We start from the raw sequence: 26044 nt of genomic DNA on the forward strand, positions 1-26044 counted from the left end.
GCCATTCTGCTGCAGACCAACACAGCTACCCTCTGAAACTAACCTGATTTTAAGTGCACCTTATGTGGAAAAGCATTCCATAAGCTTATAAAAAATGTAAGGTGTTCCATCATACCTATTCAAGCGTATTCTTGCCACTGGTGCCCTAAGTTTCAGCCAATCATTTGCCAATGCTTAGTGTGATTGATTGATTATAATCACTTTGGTTTTATGTCTCTAACATGAAGCTACCAATCAGTCAACCGGCAATGCAGAAAAGGTTTCCAGGTGCCATACTGACAATGGTTAAGCTCAGAACCTGCTGGCTTACCCAGGCATGTCTCAGAGACCAGGGATAGAAGTATGATTACATAAATTAAATGAAGCATGCTGGGCATGTTTCTCACAAAGGTAGTTCCTGAGGCCTAGTTTAGCAGCTTTTTATGGGCAGCAGCCAAGTTTACGTGGGGAACTCTGTGTGAATGCAGAGTCCTGCGGTCAAGTGCTTTTGCCTTGCCAGCATCCTGTTTAAATCAAGGCTCAGATCCATCAGTAGAAGAGTTCTGCAATAAGCTGGTTCCTCTGGTGGCTGTTTCCTCCTAAGAAAGGAACAGTTTGTTTACGGAAGTGTCGTCTGACCGATTTGTTGGGGAAATTGTGAAAGTGTTTGAGCATTACCAACCTGTTCTAGCAGAAGCCTTTATATTTGTTTTGTATAGAAGTGTATCATTAACTTGGAGGTGACGTTTGTGATCTCTTAGTCCAGCTCTAGCAACAGCTAATTTCCCCCATTGCTCAACTATTAAGAAGCGTTTCCTGCTTAACAAGCCCAAATCTGCTTTTCTGCAACTTGAACGCCTGGCTTCTCCTTTGTTTGGGGAGGGTGAGGGGGAAGGGATCTCAAAGTGTTATGTTTTTGTGTACTAGTTAAAAGGGAGTTTCTGAAAGAAGCTAACACCCTTTGAATAGCCTAGTTAGATCCCACATGCAAATTTGAAAGCTGCTACACCTAGTTTGGGAGCCCGAATTAATACTTGTGCATTGTGACACTGGTCCTTCCCACTTCCTCTATGTGTAGTTTACAGTGTGTACTCTGTTTCTTAATCTTTGTGTTTCCGCACCAGTTTTCTGGTCCAGTTAATGTGGTGTGCACTGGTGAGGATCTTCCAGCTAACACAAATCTGGGCGATCTAATGCTGTGCGAAGCAACTGCCCTTGGTTGCATTCATTGGGAACTGGGTTCGGGTTCTCCACCAGGCGACAAATTTGACCTGAGGCCGTAGACCTGCCCTTCCTTTCAATTTGACTCTAGTCCGTGGAAGACTGGCCAGCTGCTTGCTTGTCTGAGCGGTGGGGGGGCAGCAGGCAGCAGCGGGTTCAAAGGGTGGGAAAGCCACAGCTCAGCTGGTCTGTGCAGTGCCCCACACGGGTCCATGGGGGGGATGTGCTGCTTCCCCCTTCCCAATAGGTTGGGGGGCTCAGGGCTGCTGGAGCCTTCAGCGGCTCGTAGAATCAGAATAGAATCGTAGAGTTGGCAGTACCAGGGTCACAATGCAGGAAATTCACAATGCAGGAAATTCAATCCCCCCAACCCACCCACCCACATCCAGTGACCCCTACTCCATGACCATAAGATGGCCAAGGTGCCCGCCCTCTCATGATCTGCCTACGGTCATAGAATCAGCACTGCTGACAGATGGCCATCTAACCTCTTCTTTAAAACCTCCAGGGAAGGAGAGCTCACCACCTCCCGAGGAAGCCTGTCCCACTGAGGAACCGCTCTCACTGTTTGAAAATTCTTCCTAATGTCTGGATGGAAACTCTTTTGATTTAATTTCAACCTGTTCGTTCTGGTCCGACCTTGTGGGGCCGCAGAAAACCCACTCCGCGCCCTCCTCTGCATGACAGCCCTTCAAGTACTCGGAAGATGGTTCTCCTGTCCCCTCTCAGTCTTCTTTTGCAAAATGCAGCAGCTTCCGCAGCCTAGAGGCCCTCCTCCTCCTCCTCCTCCTGAGCGCCGTCGCTTTGCCGAGGGGCGCCGCTGCGCTGCGCTGCCCGCCTCCCGGCTGCTTTCCCCGGCCGAGCCGCGGGCGGGCGGGCGGGCAGGGCAGGGAGGGCAGGGCAGGGCGCGCCCCCGCGATTTCCTGCGCGCGCGGCGGGCCTGGGGCTTCGGCGCAGGCGCCTGGTGGGGGGCGGCCATCTTGAGAGCGGGCTCGGCTGCCCGCGTCCAAGATGGCGGAGGGCGCCTCGCCGCCCCGCCGCTGCCCGGGTCCGGCCGCCGCCCGCCGCCGCCTCCTCCTCCTCCTCCTCCGCCGGGCGGCGCCATGAGCGGCCTGGCCTTGCTGCGCCTCCTCAGCCGGGGGAGCCGCTGCCGGCTGCGCCTGAGGGCTCCCGCCGCCGCCGCCGCCGCCGCCGCCGCCCCCCTGCGCAGCGCCTGGGCCGGGCCGCCGAGCGGGGTGCTGAGGGTAAGCGGGCTGGCGGGGCCTCCTCCCTGCCGGGAAAGGGGCTCCGGGCCGGAGGCCTCGTTGGCCAGGCTGCGGTGCGAAGGAAGGGTTGGTCTCTCTCCCCCCCCCCCCGTCCGCTTTCTCTCCGGCCCTCCCCGCCTCCGCAACAGCCCTGCGAGGTAGGGCCGGGCAGAGGCGAAGCCACCTCCCGGTGGGGCAGATGCCCGGACCCTGGGGGTGCGGGGGTGGGGGGTGGGGTCAGCCCTGGGGGCTCCTCGCCCTTCCCAGCGGAGGGGCCTCTGGGGACTGAGCCCGAGGCCTGCTGGAGCTCCGCCGCCCACCCGAGCCCAGGTAGGGTTGCCAACCTCCAGGCACTGTAAGAACAAAACGGGGTGGGCTCAAGGTATCAAGGTAACAAAAACTACGTTCGAAGTTAACCAGTGCAAGATTCGAGCCAGTGTAACAGGTAATATGCAAATATACAACGAAGTGCATCAGTTGTTCACAATGACAAAAAAATGATAACAAAAGCCCAATAGCTGTCTCCAAATGTAAAATCCGAAGGTGAAAAACATAATCTTGCCGCGGCCGCGGCAAGATTATGTTTTTCGCCTTCGGATTTTACATCTGATCATCTTCCATTTGTTGGACTGGCTTCTCGTCCGCCTTTGGAGACAGCCACTGGGCTTTTGTTATCATTTATTATCTTGAACCTACCCTGTTTTGTTCTTACATTTTCGTATTAACAGTGGTTTTGAGTCTTTCTTGTAGCAACCTCCAGGTACTAGCTGGAGATCTCCTCCCATGACCCACTGACCTCCAGCCGATAGAGATCAGCTCCCCCTGGAGGAAATGGCCGTTTTGGCCATTGGACTCTATGCCATTGAAGCCCCTCCCCTCCCCAAACCCCACCTTCCTCAGGCTGCCCCCAAAAACCTCCCGCTGGTGGCGAAGAGGGACCTGGCAACCCTAAGCCCAGCTCTTGCCCTCCCTCCGGCGAGTCTGGCTGTCGAGCGGGGCTTCCAGCCCAGTGGGCTGCGAATGTCTTGATGGGAAGAGAGAGAAATGCAGCCACTGCACCGCACTGCCTCTCCAGGTGACCTGCTTGGGCAACCTGCTTGCTTGTGTGCGGGTGATGGCCTTGGGGTGCGCTTGTTTGTGCTGAAAGGAGGGTAGGAGTGCTTTGATGGGGTGTCAGATAAATGCAGCTGCGCAGACCCGCACTCAATCCCCTGGTCATTTGTGCCTGAGGGGGGCCCTCAGCCTTCCAAGTGCTGATGACCTGCACAACAACCCTTGAAGGAAGGGCCTTAGCTCAGTGGTAGAGCATCTGCTTGGCGTGCAGAAGGTCCCAGGTTCAATCCTCAGCGTCTCCAGTTAGAGGAACCAGGCAAGTAGGTGATGTTAAAGACCTCTGCCTGAGACCCTGGAGAGCCGGGGCCGGTCTGAGCAGACAATACTGACTTTGATGGACCGAGGGTCTGATTCAGCATCAGGCAGCTTCATGTGTTCATGTGTTCCACCAGTGGTTAGCCCGGCAGGCTGGAATCTGGGAGAGCCAGGTTCCAGTGTCCACTCCGCCAGGGAAACTTCCTGGGTGACCTTGGACTGGTGACACGCTCTCAGGCTAGTCTACCTCACAGGTCTGTTGTGAAGATAAAACAAAGGAGAGGATAACGATGTGAGCCACTTTGGGTACCCACTGGGGAGAAAAGCAAGCTAGAAATGGAGTAAATAAATATGCATGGGCTGGCCACAGTGGGCAAAAATTTTACCCACCCGTCCTGGGTCTCAGCCCGGCATTCGGTGTCAGCATTTTGTTGAATAAGCCAAGTAATTGGAGTTTGAAGGGGAGAGAGTTTGTTGTCAGCAGGGTATACACTCCGATCTGCCTGGCTCCAACTGCTGGCCCACCCAGAATTTCCCCTCCTTTCTCAAGAAAGGACCTGCTTCCATCACAGTCTGGCATTCCTGGAGGAATAGTACATGTGTTGGAGAGAGAGCCTTATTCTAAGGCTTCTTTTCATCTGGCATTGATATTGGAGTTCAGCAGGCTCAAATGGGGACGGTTGGGAAGCTTTCCTTTCCCCTCCCTAAACGTGCTGTTTGTTATGTTAATTTATTTGCCATCATGTTGTATTTCTCCAATATGTGTTGGAAGTATGAATTAAAACAATGGAAACATTAAAATGGGTGTGCTTGGATTGGCTTAATAGTAGATGAGATCCAGATGGGTGGTGGATAGGGTTGCCAGCTCTGGGTTGGGAAATTCCTGGAGATTTGGGGTGGAGTCTGGGGAGGGCAGGGTTTGGGGAGAGGAGGGACCTCAGCCAGGTTTAATGACATGGAGTCCACCTTCCAAAGCAGCCATTTCCTCCCAGGGAACTGATCTTGGTCATCTGGAGACCAAAGGTAATAGCGAGAGATCTTTAGGTACCACCTGGAGGTTGGCAATCCTAGTGGTTGATCATGTTTCTTTTCCAGCTGCTCTGTGAAAATGTTACCCCAGAACAGGTTGGCTGTTGTAGGCATTTTAAAGCCTTTTGCAGGGGATGCTTCACTATGGGACAAGGGCCCTGTCAGACATGCATTGCCCAAATGCATTTTGTTGTGTTGCTGGGCGTTTCTTTACTTCTGCTCTTGGGTGTTCACAAAAGCCTCCATAATTTTTGCATAATGTTCTTTTGGACCTAATTTCCTTGAGTCTAGCTCAAGATTGCCATTACTTGACGGAGGTCTGTCTTTCTCTGAATGAAGGTCTCTTCTCTTGTCCTCTCCTTAGAGCTTTCTGTCTCGAAGGTTTTCCCCCGAATTTGAAGGACTTTCGCCAGCCATAGTGGAAAAGCATTTATTTCCAGCTCAACTCTGGAAGCTTTTGAGTGAGTAAGGAAGATCATTTCTTTGTTTTGACCAGAATGCTGCCTTTCCTAGCTCCAGCCATGTCCAAAATTTTGGTTATTTGTCTAGTACTCTTCCTACCACCCTGACCTGGATGGCCCAGGCTAGCCTGATCTCGTCAGATATCAGAAGCTAAGCAGGGTCAGCCCTGGTTAGTATTTGGATGGGAGACCACCAAGGAATACCAGGGTTGCTGTGCAGAGGAAGGCACTGGTAAACCACCTCTGTTAGTCTCTTGCCATGAAAACCCCAAAAAGGGGTCGCCATAAGTCGGCTGCGACTTGAAGGAACTTTACACACACAAACACACTCTTCCTACCTAATCTAGCACTTTAAAAAAACTATAGACCAAAAAGTATGTCAACTAAACAACAATATAGAGCTATTATAGTAACACATAATGATACATAATAATAAGTAATAGAGAAAAAAGAGAAAGAAGGAGATTTGTAACTCTCGAAGGTTGGAAGAATGCATATGGAATTATTCCGTCACTGGTTTTTAGATTCCAGAAACCAGGAAATTGGAAGCATCTCTCCACACAACTATCTCTCAGGGCAGATCTATTCCTTTGATCCTTATAAAAGGAAATTGGTAGTCAGTGAATGTACATGAAGCTGCCTCTACTGAATCAGACCATTGGTCCATCAAGGGCAGTATTGTCTGCACAGGCTGGCAACAACTCTCCAGGGTCTCAGGCTGAGTTCTTTCACATCACTTTCTGCCTGGTCCTTTAAACTGGAGGTGCCAGGGATTGAACCTGGGACCTTCTGTCTGCTAAGCAGAGGCTTTACCACTGAGCCACAGCCCCTCATTAAGGCTACGACAGTAACATTTTCTCCTGGTCCTCCTCCAGGGAGCTCAGGACCATGGGTGTGATCCTTCTCTTCTGTTTTATGCCTTCACCAATGCCATGAGGTCCATAAACTAAGAGGGGGTGACTGTCCCAGGATCACCCAGCAATCTGTGGTATACCTGGGTGTCTCCAGTCCTAATTCAGCACCCTCACCACTACACCATGATGACTCTGCCTGATGGATTATTGTGCATCACTTGCACAAACAGAATTCACGTTTGAAGCCGTCAGAACGTGGGTTCTGCACTCAGAGTAGCCCTCTTGGGTCCCAGGCATGTAACCAGCCCCCCCCCCCCACACACACACATACATACAGAGGAGGGAGAGGGATGTCTTGCCACTGCATGCCTCAGGCTGGATTCAGCCATTGCTTCTCCCAAGGACCTTCCTGACATGTCTCTGATTGAAGCTTCTGAGGAGAGCTGCCCTCCAAGGCCCTGCCCTGGATGGCCCAGGCTAGCCCAATCTCTTTAGATCTCAAAAGCTAAGCAGGGTCGGCCCTGGTTAGTATTTGGATGGGAAGCCATCAAAGAAGTCCAGGGTTGCTATGCAGAGGCAAGTGAGGGCAAACCACCTCTGTTCATCTCTGGCCTTGAAAACTCAAGGGCATTTTCCTCCAGCCTTCCAAGGCCATACCTTTCCCTTGATAGCTGTGATGCTATGGAAAGCAGAAGGACCACATTGTCCTTCCGCCTCTCCACCCTTGGCCACAGGGGCACATATGAGAAACCACCTTCTAGAGTTTTTGTTCTGTAGTTTACTGTTCCCTCAAAGGGGCAGGGGGGAATCCCTTCCTTGGAATTCTTGTAGTTCCTCCCTATCTCCCTCTCAACCCACTAATTCCTGTCAGTTCTTTAGGGCTTTTGATGTGGCCGAGGGGAGGAAGAGAGAGCAGGAGCTGCAAGGAGAACCACGTAGGGCTTAGAAGCCATGAGTGCCAGAAAGCCAGCCCCACACATGGGCTTTGCTCCCACCTTGAAGCCAGGGCAGCCAGGAAGCTGGTTTCTGCCTAAGCTCATCACTGCAGGTTTCTCTTTGTCCAGGACACACAAGAAAGGCACAGCTTTGACCATGTCTCTGTTTCTAGGTGGCCCTTTCTATTTTTCTACCTCTGGTTCCCGTCGCAATGGCAAAAGTGGTGAAGGGTCCAAAGGGAAATCCCCGGAGGAAGACGAGGGTATGTACAGATTTTGTTTTTTAATGTAAAGCTTCCTGCTGGGAGTGAATTTATACAGACTGAAAAATAATTTCCTGTGCACTCATTAGTGTCCAGTAAGGAGCTAGTTTTCACCGGTTCTTGTTGAGACTAGTGGGTGCTTCTATGTTTCCGGGCACCTGCTTCCTTCTTGACTCTTGAGGATAAAATCCAGAGGATCTTGAATGTGAAAAAAGTGGACTTCAGGTCACTCCCTGCAGCTGACTGATTAGAAAACACTGAACGCAAATGAGGCAGGTGCCTTGTAGCCAGGGTGCCCTCTGCTTAGCTATAGACACATACTCTCTTGCGTCTCTGGGCTTAGAAGCCTCTCGCTTGCGGACATACAGGCCACAACCCACCCCCTTTCTTTGGAAACTGAAACCACACAGCATCTCTTACTCAAAGAAAGGATCTTACTCAAAGATTCCAGCTTTTCTCCACCTCCCTGGTAGAGGAGATGCTTCAGAAGAAACCAGGAGGAAATGCGTTTGTGTCTGCAGGATAACATTTGGTGTGGAACTCTGCACACAATTGATAGAAAATCACAACACGTTGTTGGGCCAGGCCTCCCCCCACTCCCATGACAGCCAGTTTGGGATGCTGACCGCTGTCTTTCCTCAGAATTCCAAGAGGGCTGGCAGACTTTCATGGAAATCCCAGCGTTGCTGTTTTTCTAGTCATAGGCGATGGAGAGATGCCGGCTCCTCTCTTCTCCAGCGGGGTGTGGAGTCCTTTGTACTCCATTTGCTTCAGATCTTTTTTGCATCTTTGGGGGGGGGGGGAAACCAAACACACCTCAAATCTGTCTTCGTTGGAACCAATTCAGTGAAATGACCTGAGGCTGTATCTTCTTTGCCAAAGGAGCAGGCCTGTCCTTTTTGTGTTTTTATTTATTGTTTTTCAGCGTTGCATGCAATTTTTATTTCAAATATTGTGCAGAAGCTAGTGTAAAATTCTTCTTTTGTGGGCCAGTCTTTGTCCATCTGGGAATTCTTTATTGATCCAGCTTCCGTTTTTAAGAGTACCATCTGAAGCAGAGTTACGCCCTTTTAAACACTGGCTGTGACAGGCTTAGCAGGGTGCAACTCCGCTTAAGAGGGCAGCATGAGGAGGAGTCTTTGTGCAGACCTTGCTTGAAGCCAGTTTGTGTACAGATGAGCCCTTTTTGGAGCAGATTTCTTGTTGGCTTTAGCCAGGAGTTGTTAGGCGTAGTATTGGAGAAGAGCATGTGCTGTGTTTGTTGAAATACATTGAAAAAGGAGATATTGAAGCACTGGGGTGGGTTACCTTGCTAAATTATTTCTCTCTTGGAAGGGACCGTGTGTGTGTGTTTGTGTGTGTGTGTGTGATGGGCTTGTCCACTATCTAACTAAAAATATGTAAAACCTTTAAAGCCATTCCAGAGCTGCTGTGTGGATGGAGGAGGGAAGTGTTTGTTCCAGTGAGATTGTGGGCGCCAGCCAGCTCTCTGCATTTTGAAGATGCTGTGGAGAGTGTGCTGGTTGGATCAGAGTCTTGGCAAGAAAGAGAAGAAAGTGTGCATCTGTTTCCTGCAGGGAGTGGTGGTGCCGTCCTGCCAGCCCCACTGCTTTAAAACGTTATACATAGCCTATGTATAAATGTACACAGCCTATAACGGCTTCAGTTTTCTGCTTGGTCTTCAGTCACTCGCATAAGATGTGGATTCTTTAAAACTTGCTGAACTATACAAAAGATCGCCAGGGCCTCCTTCAGATGTGAGGCTTCAGAGGGGCTTGTTAGTAGATTCCCCCCACACACACACACATGTCCTGCATTTTGACTGTCAGCTGGCCCAGCAGGGCCCCCCTCCCTTGGAGCTTCCAGCAGTTCTTCTGAGCAGCCCACAATATGGCCTTCCCTTTTCCTCTTGCTGTAATTTGACTCTGCATTACGAAGGGGAGAGATTTGCCCTTCATCTAACACGTGTGTGTGTGCCTCTCGCAATGTCAAGAGACTAGAAGAGCTTCTGGCCCAGAAGCGGTTTGACTCTTTGGCTGCCTGGTGGCTGGGAACTCCGGGTGCAGAGGCCTTTCTGTCCTGCTACTGAAGGTGTGGGAAGTTCCCCTGGTGCTTCTTTCTGTTTCATGTGAACTGCAGTTCTGCTTCAGCTGCGCCTCTTCCCATTGCTCATTTGCAGTGAGCAGCAAACTCTTGTGCTGTGGACGCAGGTGACCCCAGTATTCCAGCAGCTACACCAGCTATCTAGCCCAATTCAAGGCATTGCCTTTGACCTTTAGAGCCCTATGGGGCTTGGGACTGGGGTATCTGGAGGACTATCTTCTCCCCTACGTTCCTGCCCAGGAATTAAGTTCACAGGGAGAGGCCCTCCTAACTGTCTCATCAATCAAAGAAGCTCATTTGGTGAGTACATGAGAGAGGGCCTTTTCAGTGGCAGCCCCACGACAAAGGAACAGACTCCCCTGGGAGGTGCTCCTGGCCCCTGCACTCTTGCTCTTTACTAGTAGGCAGTTGAAGATAGTTTTATTTAGGACTGCATTTGGTTAAGTTTACTACCAGTCCTGAACTGTGATTTTAAATTTTGGTTTTATTATTTTAATGTATTTTGTGTATTTTATCTGTGTTGTAAGCTAGGTGGCTAATAAACATTTTAAACAAAGGACCATTTCGGCTAGAACCCACCCCCACCCCCCAGCGTTGCCCGTGCCTCTTGTCATTAGACATAGCCGGTCCCAAGCTCTTTCTCACTTAACCAACCTGGTCTCTGCTCTGGGGTCCCTACTGACCATCTTGGAGCTGCCACTTCCCAAGCACATCGTGTATGAAAAGGGGCTCAGTCCTTTAGCATTCTGTTTGCCCTCACAAAAACCCTGCAAGGCAGATTGTTGCCAGTCCTGTCCTACTGGTAGGGATGTGGGGGGGGGGGCGTGCGTGTGCAGGATCAGGCGGATGCTGGATCCGTGGAAGAAAATGGCACAAGAATGTCAGCCTCCCAAGTCCAAGGCTGGTGTCTATCCACTTGGCCAGACCTGTTATTCTAACTTTAATTTTCAGATCCTTTCCAAAACAAAATTGATGAAAAATGATTTAGAACTGTTGCCACCTCTCCCTATGGCTCCCCAAGGCAAGAAAGAAGGGTCGGGGCCTTTCCTGGAGTTGTCCTCTGTGTGCCAGCTCCTGCTTTTTCACAGGGTCATCCCAGTTCATATCCGCTCATCTGTTCCTTCAGAGGAGGAAGGGGGTCTTTGGCCTCCCTTTCTCAACCAGCAGCTCTTGACTGGGAGCAATGAGGCTCTTCAGGAGATGCAAGGGAGAGCCATCCAAATGCCACAAGATATTTCCTTCAGCTCCCTTTGAGTTGTGCTTTCTGGAGCCTGAAAGGTCACATGTGAGATCAGCAGCCGGCATCCTGCCCAGAAGGGGCGGGGCGGACTGCGTGTTTAGACCATGACCTGTGCGGTGCTGCATGCCTTTTCCCGTAGTGATGGATGAATGAATGGGGAGGGGGCAGGCCTCCTCAGTGTCTGGGGGGGGGGAGATCATCCCTGCAGTAATTATTTTGAAGGGTTCCTTAGCCTGGTCGCTGCAGCCCTCGCAAGCTTTTAATCACAGAGTTCAGGGCTGGGGTTAATGGCAAATCATTCCTCCCGGAGGGCTCTCCGAAACTGGGAGGCTGGAACGGGTCCTGCTGCTGCTGCCTCTTCCAGCTCATGTGGGACTTATTTTTAGGGAATATTTGCAGGGCTGTGGGGGCCTGTTGCTGGGAGCCCTGTGGAGCCAGGTGGCAGCAGCTCAGAGAAACCGGCCGACCCGGCTATTGTGGGGAGGTGCTGGCGTCCTCTGCTGCTGCCTCGGCCGCCTCCCAGGGCTCCAATCTGTGGCTCTGCTGTAAGATCTCTAGCAGCCACTGCAGAGTTCTGGCTGCTAGTGAGGAGAGGCCCTATTATTGGGGGAAGCCCCTTTCTGTGATCAAACGACATATGGGATGCATCTGTTTCGATTGCCTTTGAAACTTGGGAGGGGAAAACCACTTCCTCGGAACTTCCTTTGTATGTCAGTGGGAGGAAGTCACTGCATGCAGAAAAGAGGTGGGCTTGCAGGAGAAGGCCCCAGCCCCTCTTGGCCTCATGGCATGACATGCAGGGGGGAGGGGGGCTGTGAGGCCAATGTGGGAGAAGGAGTGGTCCGGTGAGACCGTTCCAGGCTGAACTCCCAGCTGGCCTCAGAGCTTGTGGGGAGGCTGACGGGCTGGGAAGCTGACGGACTCTGTGGGAAGCTGGAGGCTTGATACAACAGCGCATTTGCTCTGCTCTGCAGGTAGCTGAAAGATGGTGTAAACTTCTAGGTTTCCCAGAAGCCGCCATCAGGCAGCTTCTGCGCTCAGAGCCGAGAAGTAGAAGCTCTTGGTGGTTCACTCAGTTTTAGTCTTGGCAGTTTCAGCAGAAGACAGTGTGCCTAGCTGCTGCTTATCATACTTCCTTGAGAGATGACCTCCATATCCATCTGAGGACCCTGTGGGCTATCTCCCGCCCATTCACCCCTGCTTCCTAAGCCACAACGTCCGGCCCTTCCATCTGCTGCCGCTTAGTAGCTATGGGGTTTCTCTTTTCCTCCTCCCCCCTGTTCTTTGCTTTGACATGACAGCTTTCTCTTAACTCAAGGCTTCGTTGGACACGCATGCAGCTCAGTGATGAATTTGCTCAGTCTGCTGAGCTCTTGATAACACAGGATTGCAAAGCGAGAGGAGAGGAGGAGGCAGAGCCTGGTCCCTGGGCTGGCATTGTGTGGAGCACAACTGCGCTCTCCCTCTTGAGGGGGCCATTGGGGTGCAGGACAGAGCAGGCCGCAAGTGAAAAATGGAGCTGGCACCTGCCTGGGGGGGGGGGTGCGCCTTGTGGCCGCAGAGGGAGCTGTGTCTAAGCTCCTTGGTGTTTGTTGCAGAATGGGTCTCGCCGGTGGTGTTTACTGATAAATGCCTTTGTTAACAAATTTGCAGACAAGTATCTAATCTGGGCAAACACACGCCGATGTGCCAACAAAGCAGCCATGATTTATTTGAGTTTCTTCATTATTTGGTTCTTAGGAAGGACATGTTGCTGGCGGAGGGTGTGTGTGCTAGTGGAGTGTCCAGATCTGATCAGTCAGCAGAAGGGGGCTGTTCATATGTGTCACTGAGAGCTGATGTGGGGGGTGGGGAGAGAGAGAGAGACAGACAGACATGCTTTTAACTCTTTACATGCCACTAGTGTTTTTAATTGTAAGCCGTTTTACAAGTGACGGATTTGCGGTGCTTTTCTCTAGCTGTGGCAACACTCGGGCACAGAATGGAGCTTGGAGTAAGGCCTTTCATGGCAGGAGAGAAGGGCCACTTTTCCCATAGTGTGTGTGTGGGGGGGTGGCCTTTAAGCAGATCAGCTGGCCTGGGGGGCAGCTTGCAAGCCCTCCTGCACTGCTGCTGTCCAGCCTGCCTCCCTTTATTCCAAAGGTTCTCTTGCAGAACCCCATGTGGTGGCGTCTCCCACCCCCCCCAATAAAACAAATGCCAGCTGATGCAGAGCAGTGGAGCCTGGCGGAGGTTGCAGCGTCTCCTTGGTGTGGCTCAGGGGAGGTTGGAGGGCATGCAGCTGCTGCATCATTAGCTCACACATGAAGCTTCCTTATACCGAATCAGGCCCTTGGTCCATCAAAGTCAGTATTGTCTACTCAGACCTGCAGCGGCTCTCCAGGGTCTCAGGCAGAGGTCTTTCCCATCACCTGCTCACCTAGTCCCTTTAACTGGAGATGCCGGGGATTGAACCTGGGACCTTCTGCATGCTAAGCAGATGCTCTACCACTGAGTCACAGCTCCCTACTTGTTGCAGTGATGCTGTCCAAGACACCTCAGCATTTTCTGGCCTGGCGTCCTCTGGTGCGTGCTTCAGGATAGCTTTTTCCCCTCTACCTTTTGCAGCTTGTGAGTTTCTTTGTTCCTTCTGTCTCGCCTGCCTCATCTCCATTCACGTCCAATACAAGCTCCCCCTTCCCCATAGAGCATTCCTCATGGCACCTTTTCAGACCTGTAGACACACACGCAGTCTCCTTGAGCTGCTGGCTGGGTTGGAGGCTGGTGTTCCCATCCAGCCTCACTTGGTGACCTTGCTCCTTGCCTCCCCTCCATCAGTCCCCCGGAACAGGACGGTAACACGATACCGCTCTACAAACCAGATGCTGTCCAAGGAAAATGAAATGTGGAACACAAACCAGCCGGTGTGGGGTCTGTGGCTTGGGGCATGATCATGCCCCTCTCTCCTTCCTGAGCTAATCTTGACGTGCTCTTACGTTTCCCCTCTCAAGAAGAAAAGAAACGCCGGGAAAGGGAGGACCAGATGTATCGGGAGCGCTTGAGGACCCTCTTCATCATCGCCGTCATCATGAGCCTGCTCAACTCCTTGAGCACCAGCGGGGGCAACATCTCCTGGAACGACTTTGTGAACGAGATGCTGGCCAAAGGAGAGGTGCAGCGGATCCAAGTGGTCCCGGAGAGCGACATTGTGGAAATCTACTTGCACCCCGGGGCAGTTGTGTTTGGACGGCCCGTGAGTGTCTCTTTCCTCTTTAATCCTATACCAAGGTCAGTTCTTAAGGTGCTGGGGGAAAAGTGACTTGCGCTACATTGGTATTGAGAGGAATTTCAGGATTGGTGGCAGAAATTTATTTTATTTGATTTAAAATGTATATTAGCTGCCTTTCTACCTTTGCAGCACTCAAGACAGCTTACTATATGGAAATAAAACAGCAATTACAAAAAAACACATAAAAGGCCACAATTTAAAATCTCAATTGGGGCTGCCAATAAATAAAAAATAAATGAGTCAAATGCAGTCCTATATAAACCGCCTTCAGCTGTCTCCCGAACATTGAAAGTGAGGAGGCTGGGCACACCTCCCTGGGGAGGTTGTTCCATAATTGTGGGGCTGCCACCAAAAAGGCCCTCTCTCGCATGCCCACCAGACGAGCTTCTTTGATTGGTGGGGCAGTCAGGAGGTTCTCTCCCCGTGATCTTCATTCCCAGGCAGGAAATTCTGCATGTTTTGAGTTTCAAATCCTTTCTGTCGGCATCTGGCCAGGTGAAAGGTTCTGTGAAACATAACCTAGTTCCACATTAACTGAAATTGGCCCACTGCCTAGCAGATTCAGAGGCAGCCTTTAAAACACAAACTGTCGGTTCTGGACCTGCTTTTCCTCTTTGTAAGCACAAAGTTCTGCAACTTTTGTGACATGGTCACACTTGGAAATCAACATAAAGGATGCTTCCCTGAATCTCCCTGGTCTCTGAAAATGCACCTTACATCTGAGATGTGGGAGCACACCACCTACTGCCTTGTACTGAATCAGATACTTGGCCCATCAAGTTCAGTACAGTCTACTCAGACTGGCAGCTGCTCTCCAGGGTCTCAGGCTGAGGTCTTTCACATCACTTTCTACCAGATCCTTTTAACTGAAGACGCAGGGGATTGAACCTGGGGCCTTCTGCATGCCAATCAGATGGTCTGCCACTGACCCATGGCTCCTCCCGTAGTTCCCATCTAGTTTTTAGTTTCTGGGTCCCCGCTGAGAATTCAGTGAAGGGGTCCTTTGCTGGGGAGCTGGGCCCCTTTGGCCACACCTGGCTCACAATTCAGACATGCCATTGGATGTTCCACAACTCAGGAGATGTCCCTGGGCTTGGGAGTCTTACCAGTGGGGAGAGAAGGCAGTGGCTGTTGGTAAGAATAGGTGCTGAGGATCCTCCCTTGACTTCCAGAATCACATATTTATTTGTTTGTTCTTTTATTTTTAAAGATTGGGAGCCCATCCTTTTCTCTCCAGGGTAGGTTGCAACAGATGGAAGCCATACCAGGGAGAAGGGCTTCCGAAGGAAAACCGCTCCGGGTTCATGTTGTGGTGGCCGGGGGGCACTAAGAGGGACTGAACTGGGGGCATGTGATTGTTCCAGCCTCTCCCCAGTTCCCAGGAATTGTTGCCGCTGGGTTTGCTGTCGTGGCGGGGGCCATAAGCAAGCCCAGGAGGAACAGCAGCACTCGTTGTAACTGTCTCTGGGGGGAGAGTGCCTCCCCTAGGCCAGGGAGCATGTGACTCCCAGTGCATCTCTTAGCTGTGAAGAGAGAGGCTGGCGGTGTGGTTCTTGTTCCCTTTAGAGTGAAGGCCGGCTGCTGCCTCCAGTGTCCAGTCGCTCTGTTTTCTGCCCTTGCTGTGCGGGGACCTACGAGCGCTCCCCGTTGATCGAGGTCCTTTCTGCACCCTCGACACTGTCACGTTGCTCTTTGTTGTGTTTCTCCAGAGGCTGGCCCTGATGTACAGAATGCAGGTGGCCAACATTGACAAGTTTGAAGAGAAGCTGCGAGCAGCCGAGGAAGAGCTGAACATCAGCGTGAAGGACAGGATCCCCGTCTCCTACAAGCGTACTGGCTTCTTCGGAAAGTACGGTGAATTCTGGAGAGAACCACTCTTAACCCCCCCTCCCAATATGCCTCCCTCCCCTGCGCTTTGCTGTTACTCTTGCATTGCCAGAGCTGCATCCGCAGCATCCTAAAAGGAGTCCGTGGCCCCGGTCAGGGCACCAACAGCTGCAGTGAGCCGCAAACATGTGGGACATGCGGTGCCCCTTGGGGCTGACAAGGGAAGAGATGCTTCTGAATTGCCCCGCTCTGCATCTTGAGATAATTTCCCTGGTGATAGAAGAAGGGGGAGGGGCTGTGACGGTGGGCAGCCTGAACCACTCAGACGCAGCTGCAATTTTCTGTGAAAAGCATCCTGATCAATTTCCTCAGCGGTTGCTGCCGGGTGGCTTAGCGAACATGCCGGCGATTGCAGTGTGGCCGGGCTGGTGGAGGGAATGCATTAGAGCCCCCGCGAGCCCCCTCCGCCGCATTATGTTTGGCTTATAAAAATAAATACCCAGCTTTTGCCCGTGAGAACAACGTCTGACCGTACCTTAGGCGGATGCTGACTCACAGCCCCACGCTGAGCAGAAACCACTTTGATAATAAAATTCCAAATGTCAATGAGAAGCAAGTGCAGCCATTAGATGTATAGACTCTCTTATACAGAACCCCGGGTCCTTTCTCCCGGCGATTCCACAAAGGCTGATGCTTTCAATGCCAATGTAAAGTCAGCGTCAGAAATGAAGAGGAGGCCAGAGGCAGGTAAAAAAAAAACCCCGAAAGGCGGTGAGAGTGCCGGCTTGGAACTTGGTGCGTGCTTCTTCGCCTGACTGCTAGCGAGCGACAACCCTTTGCGGTCTCCTTCCCGCTGCTGCAGTTGATTTGCTCTCCCATTAAAACCAGCAACTTTTATTGGCAAAAAGTGATTTATGGGATCTCGCCATCCTTGGCTGGCAGAGTTCCCTGATAATAAAAAAGGAAGGATGCCTGTAAACCATTCTCTTGCAGAAACCAGTGTGTGTTTTCCAGGAATTCCATGGGCGGGGGGGGGGGGGCTTGCCTTCCCCTTTGGGAATTGTTCTTATGCGCCCTGTCAGGTTTGGGTTACTATCAAAGCTGATAGGAAAATGAAAGGCTTGACCTATTTTGCAGGAGCCAGGATCGAGGACCCTCATGTCGTCTCTGTCCAAGGCCTCTGTTGATCTTGCCTGTTGGCTGCAAAAATACTAACCAGCCCCTCATCCTCTTTACTGTTCCGCTGTGACCTTATTTTGCAATGAGAATGGAACACAGGGCAGTTGTGGTGCTCCTGAACAGAATTTGTCCCTTAAAGGAGCCAAAGCTTAATTCATTTGGTGAATTACTGGATGTTGAGGGCTGTGACAGGGCAGCTCGTGGCTAGTACAGCTGGGCCGTGCCCTCACCTGGTGCCTGGAGTCTCAGCAGCATCCCCTGGGGGAGAAGGAAACGGCGTTCAGACCTGCTTTACCATCTGCGAGATCCTCTGCCTCAACACTCTGAACCGTGCATGCACAGCGTGCCAGGAGCAAAGGCGTTTGGGGGAGAGGATGGAGGCCGCAGGTGGATGAGAGTGCTCTCCGTTGCCGTGTCCTTGGATGCCAGGCCGGGTCCCTCTGGAAGGAGAGCTGCAAACTGGCATGGGGCCTCAGTGGTGATGGCAATAAGTGCTTCAGCAAGCCCCGGGCCTCCCAGTCACCTCCCCCCCCCCACCTTGACCCCTAAGCACAGGGCCTGCTGCCCAGCTGTGTCTTGATCTCCTTGCCCCTCACTTGCCTGGCAATGTCCTGGGAGCCAGGCTGCTGCACAGTTATCAAGGCTAGTGTGGGACTCACCTAACAGGAAGCCAGGGTGGTAGTGGTTAAGAGCGGTGGTTTGGAGCGGTGGAGTCTGATCTGGAGAACTGGGTTTGATTCCAGGAATATATTGGGTGCGGTGGAACACAGGCAGGATGGTGCTGCTGCAGTCGTCTTGTTTGTGGCTTCCTAGAGGCACCTGGTTGGCCACTGTGTGAACCGACTACTGGACTTGATGGGCCTTGGTCTGATCCAGTAGGCTTTTCTGATGTTCTTATTCCCCACTCCTCCACGTGAGCAACAGAGGCAAATCTGGTGAACTGGATTGGTTTCCCTACTTCTACACACGAAGCCAGCTGCGTGACCTTGGGCTAGTCACAGCTCTCTCAGCCACACCTATCTCACAGGGTGTCTGTTGTGGGGAGGGGAAGGGAAGGCGATTGTAAGCCAGTTTGAGTCTCCCTTAAGTGGTAGAGAAAGTCGGCATATAAAAACCAATAATAATAATTATTATTATTATTACTATTGCAATTAATGGAAGTTCCTCATTGGCACTATTCAGAGAATTGTGCTGTTCCCCTGTTAACAGGAGGGCTGAAAAAACCTAATGATGTGGTATCTGTCTCAGGGAGCTCTGTCTCTCAAAAGCTCATACCCCCAAAATCTTGTCAGTCTTTAAGGTGCTCCTGGACTCTGATCTAGCTGTCCAAATGATGTGTGTTTGCCAGTGGCTGGAAAAGCCCTTTCTGTCTCCCTCCCCATTGATTCTCCCCTGCATAATTATAGGATGGGGGAGAACTGTCTTGGCAGTCGTATGTGCAAAAAGGATCTAGGGGTCTTAGTAGACGATACACTGAACATGAGAAAGCAGTGTGATGCAGTGGCTAAAAAGGCAAATGCAATTTTGGGCTGTGTCAACAGAAGTGTAGTGTCCAGATCACGCAAAGTGAAAGTATTGCTTTTTCTGCTCTGGCTAAACCTCACCTAGAATACTGTGTTCAGTTTTGGGCACCGCAATTTAAGAAGGATGTAAACAAGCTGGAACGTGTCCAGAGGAGGGCAGAGAAGATGTTAGGGGTCTGGAGACCAAGTCCTATGAGGAAAGGTTGAAGGAGCTGGGTATGTTTAGCCTGAAGAGGAGAAGACTGAGGAGAAGACCAGAGGGACCCAGGGATATGAGAACCAACTTCAAGTACTTGAAGGGCTGTCATATAGAGGATGGAGCGGAGTTGTTTTCTGTTGCCCCAGAAGGTCGGACCAGAACCAACAGGTTGAAATGAAATCAAAAGAGTTTCCGTCTAGACATTAGGAAGAGCTTCCTGACAGAGCGGTTCCTCAGTGGATCAGGCTTCCTCGGGAGGTGGTGGGCTCTCCTTCCCTGGAGGTTTTTAAGCAGAGGCTAGATTGCCACCTGTCAGCAATGCTGATTCTGCGAACTTAGGCAGATCATGAGAGGAAGGGCAGGAAGGGATGAGTCAGTGCTTGGCTCTCTTGGCCCATTCTTACATGCCCAGAGTAATGCCAATCGTCACTTTTGGGTCAGGAAGCAATTTTTCCTCCAGGCTAGATTGGCCAGGGATCCTGGAGGATTTTCTTTGGCCATCTCCTGGGCATGAAGTAGGGATCACTCCCCCCCCCCCCCGGACTTCCCTTTGGGCACAGCATCAGCTGCATTTTGGGGGTCCCGAAGTGAATCGGGGACCAATGTCTCAGGCCTCATCTCGGCTTCCCCTTGCCTTTGCAGTGCTCTCTACGCCCTGGGGATGGCAGCGGTGGGAGTCGGCATCCTCTGGTACATCTTCCGCCTGGCTGGCATGGCCGGAAGGGAAGGGGGCTTCAGTGCCTTTGTAAGTAGCCTTTTGTGGCCCGCAGCTCTAATTTTGGGTAGGCCTGCCTTCCCCCACCCTCCCCCAGCAAAGTCAACAATGGATGGGAATGAAGCCAGGCCAGAGACTGGGCGGTCCCGTGCTGCTTTTCCTATCAGCCGGTGGAGCTGTGCGGTCTTTGGTCTTTCTTGTGGGGGGGGGGATCCTCTTTCCCTCTAGGCTGGAAGGGCTGAGCTCAGGGAATTTGCAGGGCGCTCTTTCGGCTGTTTTTGAAACCCGCTAATGACTTGCAGCTGGGAACGGCATTTTGTTTGCCTTTGTCTTGCCAGAAAATCTCGCATGCAGCAGCGCACACAAATCCCCTCACTCACAGCCAAATAACTTTTCCGCCTTTAAAGCCGCTTAAGCTGTCGGCCTGTGCTGCGTGCTGGCCTCTCCTCCTGCCCTGTGCTCCTTCCTCAACGCTGGCCAGCTCCCTGCTGACCAGTCAGCTGAGGGGAGGCTGGTGATCTCGGCCTGCCTGGCCAGGAAGGCTTGGCAGAGGTGCTGAGGGGGCAGGATGCTCCCCTGCCCTCCAGCAGCCCTGTTGGCCCCATCCCAGGGACAGCATCCCAGGAAGAGGGGCCCACAGAAACTCCCCGCAGGGCTTCAGGACTCCTGGTCCCCTTCATTCAGGCTGCTGCACTGTGCACGCACACTGTTGGTATTTCAATCGCTGCGTTTCCAAGCCTTTGGCCTGCTTCAGGCTGAATGGAAAAGCCAACGCGAGTAGCCGTTTTAGGTACAGGGTCATGAGCGGTTATGCAAAGCATGTTGAGCTCAGTTGTGTCGTGTGGTCCCACGGATGCTGGAGTGGGGGCCAGCTGTTCTCTTGCTGACCTGCCCTGTCGCTGCTGGTGCCTGGTTGGGGCAGCATTCGGGGACCAAGGAGCTGGGCAGGTTTGATGAGAACAGACCGTGTGGTGGGCGGGGGGTGTGTGTGTGTCTTCAGCCTTGCTCTCCCAGCTGAAGTGGAGGAGGTGGAGATTGTGCAGTGAACGCTGCGAGTCTGATCAGTAAGTTGGTTTTGACTGCAGTCTGGTAGCCGCAGCAATCAGTTTCCCTCTCCACCTTGCTGGGCACATTCAGACGGCAGCTGAGTCGATAGAGCCCCTGCCCTTGTTACTTCAGGAAGGCGGTATCCCAAAATGAGGGGGGGGGGCATGGCCCAAGAGCAGGGCCAGCAGGGCCTGGGCCAGAAGTGGAGTTTGGGCCAGAAGTATTCTCACCTGGAGCTCAGAGAAATTGGGGGGGGGGGGAGCTGTCCTCTTTTGCCTGGGCTGTCAGGGGTCTTTCTCCCCCTTCTCAGAATCAGCTGAAAATGGCCCGCTTTACAGTCGTGGACGGCAAATCCGGGAAAGGAATCAGCTTCAAGGACGTAGCAGGATTGCACGAGGCCAAAATGGAGGTCAAGGAATTTGTGGATTATTTGAAGGTAAGAACTGCAAACACCCCTGAGACAAAGGAACCCCAGGAGGCAGGGGCCGGAGAGCCAGTGTGTGTGCGTGGGGGTGGGGGGGAATCCACTGCAGGACGTCTTCCTCTGCCCTGCTGGGGAGTTTTGTTTCCTTGAGGTTATCAAGAGCTCGCCCAGCACTTGTTCAAGGCAGGTGCCCTCTTGGATCTTTGGCTGGGCATAGCTTTGTCATTCAGCCCCCCTTCATGAGAAGGGGTGGGCCTGGTTACTTCTGGGTGCAGTGGCAGAAGAGGGCATCTGTCTGCGCGAGAGAGGGCTGCGGGGGTAAAGAAAGGCAGCTGCCTTGACCGAAGGAAGTTGGAACTGGCCGTGCGAGGATCCGGCTGAACCCCTGCCTATTTGGATTCCAGAGCCCAGAGCGCTATCTGCAGCTGGGAGCCAAGGTGCCCAAAGGGGCCCTCTTGCTCGGCCCACCTGGCTGCGGCAAGACCCTGCTGGCCAAAGCGGTTGCAACGGAGGCGCAGGTGCCTTTCCTGGCGATGGCTGGCTCGGAGTTCGTAGAGGTGATTGGAGGTGAGTCCTAGGGAGCCCTAGATTCCCCTTTCGGCCCAGTCAGCTCGTGCGGCCATCGCCCTGCTTCTCAAGTTGCTGTTCTGGTGCGTGACAGTTCCTCAGAGCCGGCAGCGTGCTGGGCACTGTGTGTGTACAGGAGGAATGTGGTTTCGACGGCCTGTGTTCTTGTGAAACAGAGTTCGTGGGAAGATTTGACTTCCTCCCGCGACAGCTTCCTCTGTCCCTGAGGACTGTCTAAGTTGGGGGGGGGTGCCAGAAGAGGGACTTGGTGGGCACCCGCCTGGCATCCCCTGAAACAAAACCAGAAAAACCCTCAGTGTCTTTGTTCCTGAGGAATTTATATTGCCCACCTGAAAGAGACTTTCGCTTCCCTGCTGGATTGCATTTAGGAAACCCTCCTGGTGACCAGCTTCTCTGGTGCTAAATCAGGGCTGTGTTTTCACTTTCTGATCTTACTTATACTCTCTCAACCTGTTGGTGGCTCCGATTCCATCAGTTGTCCCACTTTCCCTTCCTGTGGGTCATCTTCTTATGATACCCTGATGCTCCACTAAATTTCCGACCAAGGAACTCTTTTGCTGGGATCTCAGTTTTGAATGGAGAGTGACGACGGCTTTGTTGGGGAAAGGACCCTGGGTGGGAGAGACTGCCCAGGAAGAAGCTTCAGGGGCCTCTGCCGCCTCCTGGCAGCTCAGCTTATAGGAGCTTTTGAGAAAATTGTCCCTTGCTCTCCTGCAGGTCTTGGAGCTGCCCGCGTGCGGAGCCTCTTCAAAGAAGCCCGTACCCGTGCCCCCTGCATTGTCTACATCGATGAAATAGACGCCGTGGGGAAGAAGCGCTCTACCAACATGGCTGGCTTTTCCAACACCGAGGAAGAGCAGACCTTAAACCAGCTGCTGGTGGAAATGGACGGTCAGTAGCTCGGACCTACTCCTTGGGGGGAGGTCTTCAAAAGTGTATTCCCCGCAGAGGAAAAAGAGATGCACCTTTTGCCATGAGATTACCCCCCCCCCCAACCAGGGAAGTTGCACCCCGTATGTAGCATGATAGCTGGTTCCACTGCCAGAGTCTTTCCCCTCCCAGCCCTGCCTGGTTGCGAACAGTACCGAGAGAGATGCTTCTTTGGTCACCTTCTATCTCCTGGCGAAAGCCTGCCAGACTCCTGTGTTGCCGTTACATCTGTGAAGCCAGGGAGGGGGATGAAGGCCTTACCCACTGACAGTTGCCGTGGTCTTTCTGATGTGCATCGCCGGACTGCTCTTTTCCTCCCAACCTGCGTCTTCCTGCTTCCTGGGTGCTCTTGGGATCAGTCCTGCTGGGAGTTTGGGGTGGTTTACACTGAACATCGTTATGCTGCGATTTCTGGCCTCTTCCTGGACTTGAGCCACACTGTAAAATGGTGCAGTTGCAGCTGGTCCCTTCCCTTGTGTGGCTTTACACAAGGAGGCCAGAGATTTATCTGCTCTGAGCAAACCATTTGCAAGCCGGCTGCTGCCCTCCATCCCTGAAGAGACGGATGCTGTTTGCATTTGCCACCCATAGGCTGAAAGGAGCTAGAGCAGGGTGAGCTTCAAACACCCCCTCGGTTTAAAGATCTGGTTCCCTCCCCCCCCCCCCGGACATGATCAGGGAGTCCCTGTGAGCACCTCTGGCCTGCTTGGCCGCCTCTCGTTCTTTCCTGCATGCCTCAGGAGGGGCAGGAGCATCTCTCTCGCTGCCTTGTCTGGTTGCTCCCACCCGTGCTTGACTTCCTTTGGACTAGATGTGCTGGCGACTGAGCCGTGCATGCGAAGGCTGGACTGTGTTGGGGAGCGGGGGAGGGCAGAAGGGCACAGGCTCATCGTGCGATCGGCAGGACTCCTCCTGCAGCCTTGCGTTCCCAAGGCCCGTACCAATGCTGTCTGTGGCAAGGACAGCCAGGCTGCGTGTCACGTCTGGTGGTTCATCTATTTTGGGAGCTTGTCTTCCCAGCAGCGCAGCATCTAACGATCGGCTTGCACTAATCTGGCCGTAGGAGTGGAGCTGCTCGGCCCATGTGACCAGCCCCCAGCTCCTCTCTCTCCTGCCCTGGAGCGGGGGGGGGACTCCTGCTGCATTCCTCTCCTGTGCTTGCCTCAACAGCAACCTGCAGGGGGGTAGAAGCTGGCTGTTTGCAGGAAGGGTCCTCTGGTTGTGTGCATCTCTTGGGTGACATTGGAAGGACAGCAGCCTCCTACCGTCCTTCTGGGGCGGCTTTATTCTAACAGGAAAGTCTGGCCCATCTCACCTCTCTCCCAGGAGTTTGCTGTGCACACGGGAACAGGCGCATCGGCCCCCAGCTTTGGGAGTGTTGTTAAGTTTGCAGCCGTTGCTGCTAAAGCGCACCTGTAAAAAAGCTGGAGGTTTCAAGAGATGCCAGCAGGTGCTGAGTGGTGGAGAGAATTGTGGTGCCTTGCACCAAGGAAGTAAGTGGCAAATTTGGTACAGAGGTTGTCTGAATGCTGCTAATATCGGGTTCTTCTTCCTCGGCGGCACTGGAGTTGGAACGGTCTCCCAATGTTCCCCTCACTGTCTCATGTGATATGATAGACTGTTTGAAGAGGACAGCGGCGAATGCAGCACTCGGGTTCTCTGGCCTCCTCAGACTGTGGCTCAGTGGTGTCTTGGCCGTCTGCTTGCCCCACAGCCATGCCCCTTTTGTGGGAAAGAGGTCTTCCAGGCCCACTTGCGGGGGGAGTGGCCGTGCACGTTCTCCCCTGACCTTTGCCCTTTTGCAGGCATGGGGACCACCGACCACGTCATCGTGCTGGCCTCCACCAACCGAGCAGACATCTTGGATAACGCTCTCATGAGACCCGGGCGCCTCGATCGGCACATTTTTATCGACCTGCCCACCCTGCTGGTATGACCCCGGTCCGCTTCCCTTGTGACTTCTAGATGCTGGTGCTGGGGAGTACTGTCACAGTGGCAACCACTGGGTAGGTGGGCCTGGGTTCTGTGAACACCTCTGACTCTCCCTGTTGGTGTTTTCAATCCACTGTGATGCTGGGATTCACACTGTTTATGTATTTATTTACAACATTTCTATCCTGCCTGTCTGCCCTCACAAGGGCCACCAGCAGCTGACAATTTAAAGCATACATGATAAAATCATGTTTTAAAACCATTGAAATAAACCCCTCCCCCAAACACACATCATTAAAACAAATTAAAAACAAGAGTTAAACTTACATGCAAAGACTTAGAAACAGCAATTAAAACATTGGGAGGGATCACTGAGGGATTGCCGAACGAAGGGCTTGCCCGTGGGATGCCCCCCCCCCATGGGTAGTGAACCGGCCCAGCATCTCCTCCCCCCACCTGGGCTTTGCTCTCCTCCTGTTCCTCCAGGTTTTTGCTTAAAATACCTCCAATGCCTGATAGGACCCGGTGGTGGGACAGTGAGCTTAGCCGTGCGGCTGCCCTGGCAAGGGAAGGAGAAGGAACCCCAGCTGCACGAGTCATTCGCTGCCCCCCCCCCCCACCGGCCAACATGATCAAGTGTTCCCCCCCCCCCCCCGTTTGGGGCTGTCCAGATCCAGGCTGGATGGAGGGGTGTCAGGTGGCCACCCTTATCTCCCTCTGGCCTCAGCAAATGAGCACAGCAAGTATGCCGGCTCAGGGACTCCTAACACAGATTGGTTATGCCTTACTGGTTTGGAGATCTTGAGCGTGCAACTCTTGCATAAGAGCATAACTAGTGCTTTGTGGAATCAGGCCCAGGCCCACCGAGTCCATCATTCTCTGCAAGAATCCCGGCAACCAGTCGGCACTGGATGATGGCTGGCAGGAGTGACCCGTGCTCTTATTCCTGCCCAGACTGCCCCAGAGGGTGAGGAAACAAAAGCCCCTCCCATTATCAGCAGCCCCACCCTGCAGAAACACCCTTTTTCCTTTGCTTGCAGGAGAGGAGGGAGATCTTTGAGCAGCACCTGAAGGGCCTGAAGTTATCCCAGGTCGGCAGCTTCTACTCCCAGCGGCTGGCCGAGCTGACTCCAGGCTTCAGCGGTATGTGAGCCTGGCTGCCGCTAGCCCTCCATCTTTCTTTTCCATCATGGGGCTTTGCGGGGTCTCTGCAGCAGTTTTTGCCAGGGGCAGCTTGCTCCCTCCCACCCAGCAGCTTCCCTCTGCGCCCGAAGGGCTCACTAGGAGAGAGACGAGGGATGCTTCTTAGAGAGATTGTTTGGATCCCTGAACCTGCTAAGCTTCCAGCCACTTTCCCCCCCTCCCTCCTTCTGTGGGAAGGAAGGTTAACTGCGCGTGGTCTGGGTGGCCCTGCTTTCTGTGGGATAGGAGCTGCTTCCTCTGATTGTGTCTTCTGGAAATTAACGGGTAGGAAATCAGGGCCGTACATTTGGGGGAAAGACTTTGAGGCAAGCATTTTTTAACTTGGCTTTCCCAGATTAAGAGGCGGGTGGGATTTGGCCTGCCTTCCAGATCCCGGGCCCCTGAGCCACATTCAAACTTTTGCTCTGGATTTCCTGTTTGTGCCGTGACTGTGGAGCATCCTGTGTGTATTCCCCCTTGCTTGGCCCCACTCTCTGTCTCTTGCACGACTTCTGCAAGCAGCCCCCACACCA

At 52.9% G+C, this 26044-nt stretch overlaps 1 protein-coding gene across 1 annotated transcript in view; it reads left to right on the forward strand.

The window, feature by feature from the left end:
• Positions 1-1943: 1943 nt before the first annotated feature.
• The window catches only part of SPG7 (SPG7 matrix AAA peptidase subunit, paraplegin), a 29625-nt gene continuing 5524 nt past the window's right edge, over positions 1944-26044 (forward strand). The window contains exons 1-11 of the mRNA XM_056862399.1: positions 1944-2444; positions 5206-5302; positions 7265-7354; positions 13688-13929; positions 15675-15814; positions 19336-19438; positions 20766-20891; positions 21284-21446; positions 22185-22358; positions 24203-24327; positions 25370-25472. Of these exons, the coding sequence (XP_056718377.1) occupies positions 1944-2444; positions 5206-5302; positions 7265-7354; positions 13688-13929; positions 15675-15814; positions 19336-19438; positions 20766-20891; positions 21284-21446; positions 22185-22358; positions 24203-24327; positions 25370-25472 (1864 nt within the window). The remainder of the gene's footprint in view (positions 2445-5205; positions 5303-7264; positions 7355-13687; positions 13930-15674; positions 15815-19335; positions 19439-20765; positions 20892-21283; positions 21447-22184; positions 22359-24202; positions 24328-25369; positions 25473-26044) is intronic.

The sequence above is a fragment of the Euleptes europaea genome, chromosome 17 (assembly GCF_029931775.1).
Source record: "Euleptes europaea isolate rEulEur1 chromosome 17, rEulEur1.hap1, whole genome shotgun sequence".
In the NCBI taxonomy this organism is placed as follows: domain Eukaryota; kingdom Metazoa; phylum Chordata; class Lepidosauria; order Squamata; family Sphaerodactylidae; genus Euleptes; species Euleptes europaea.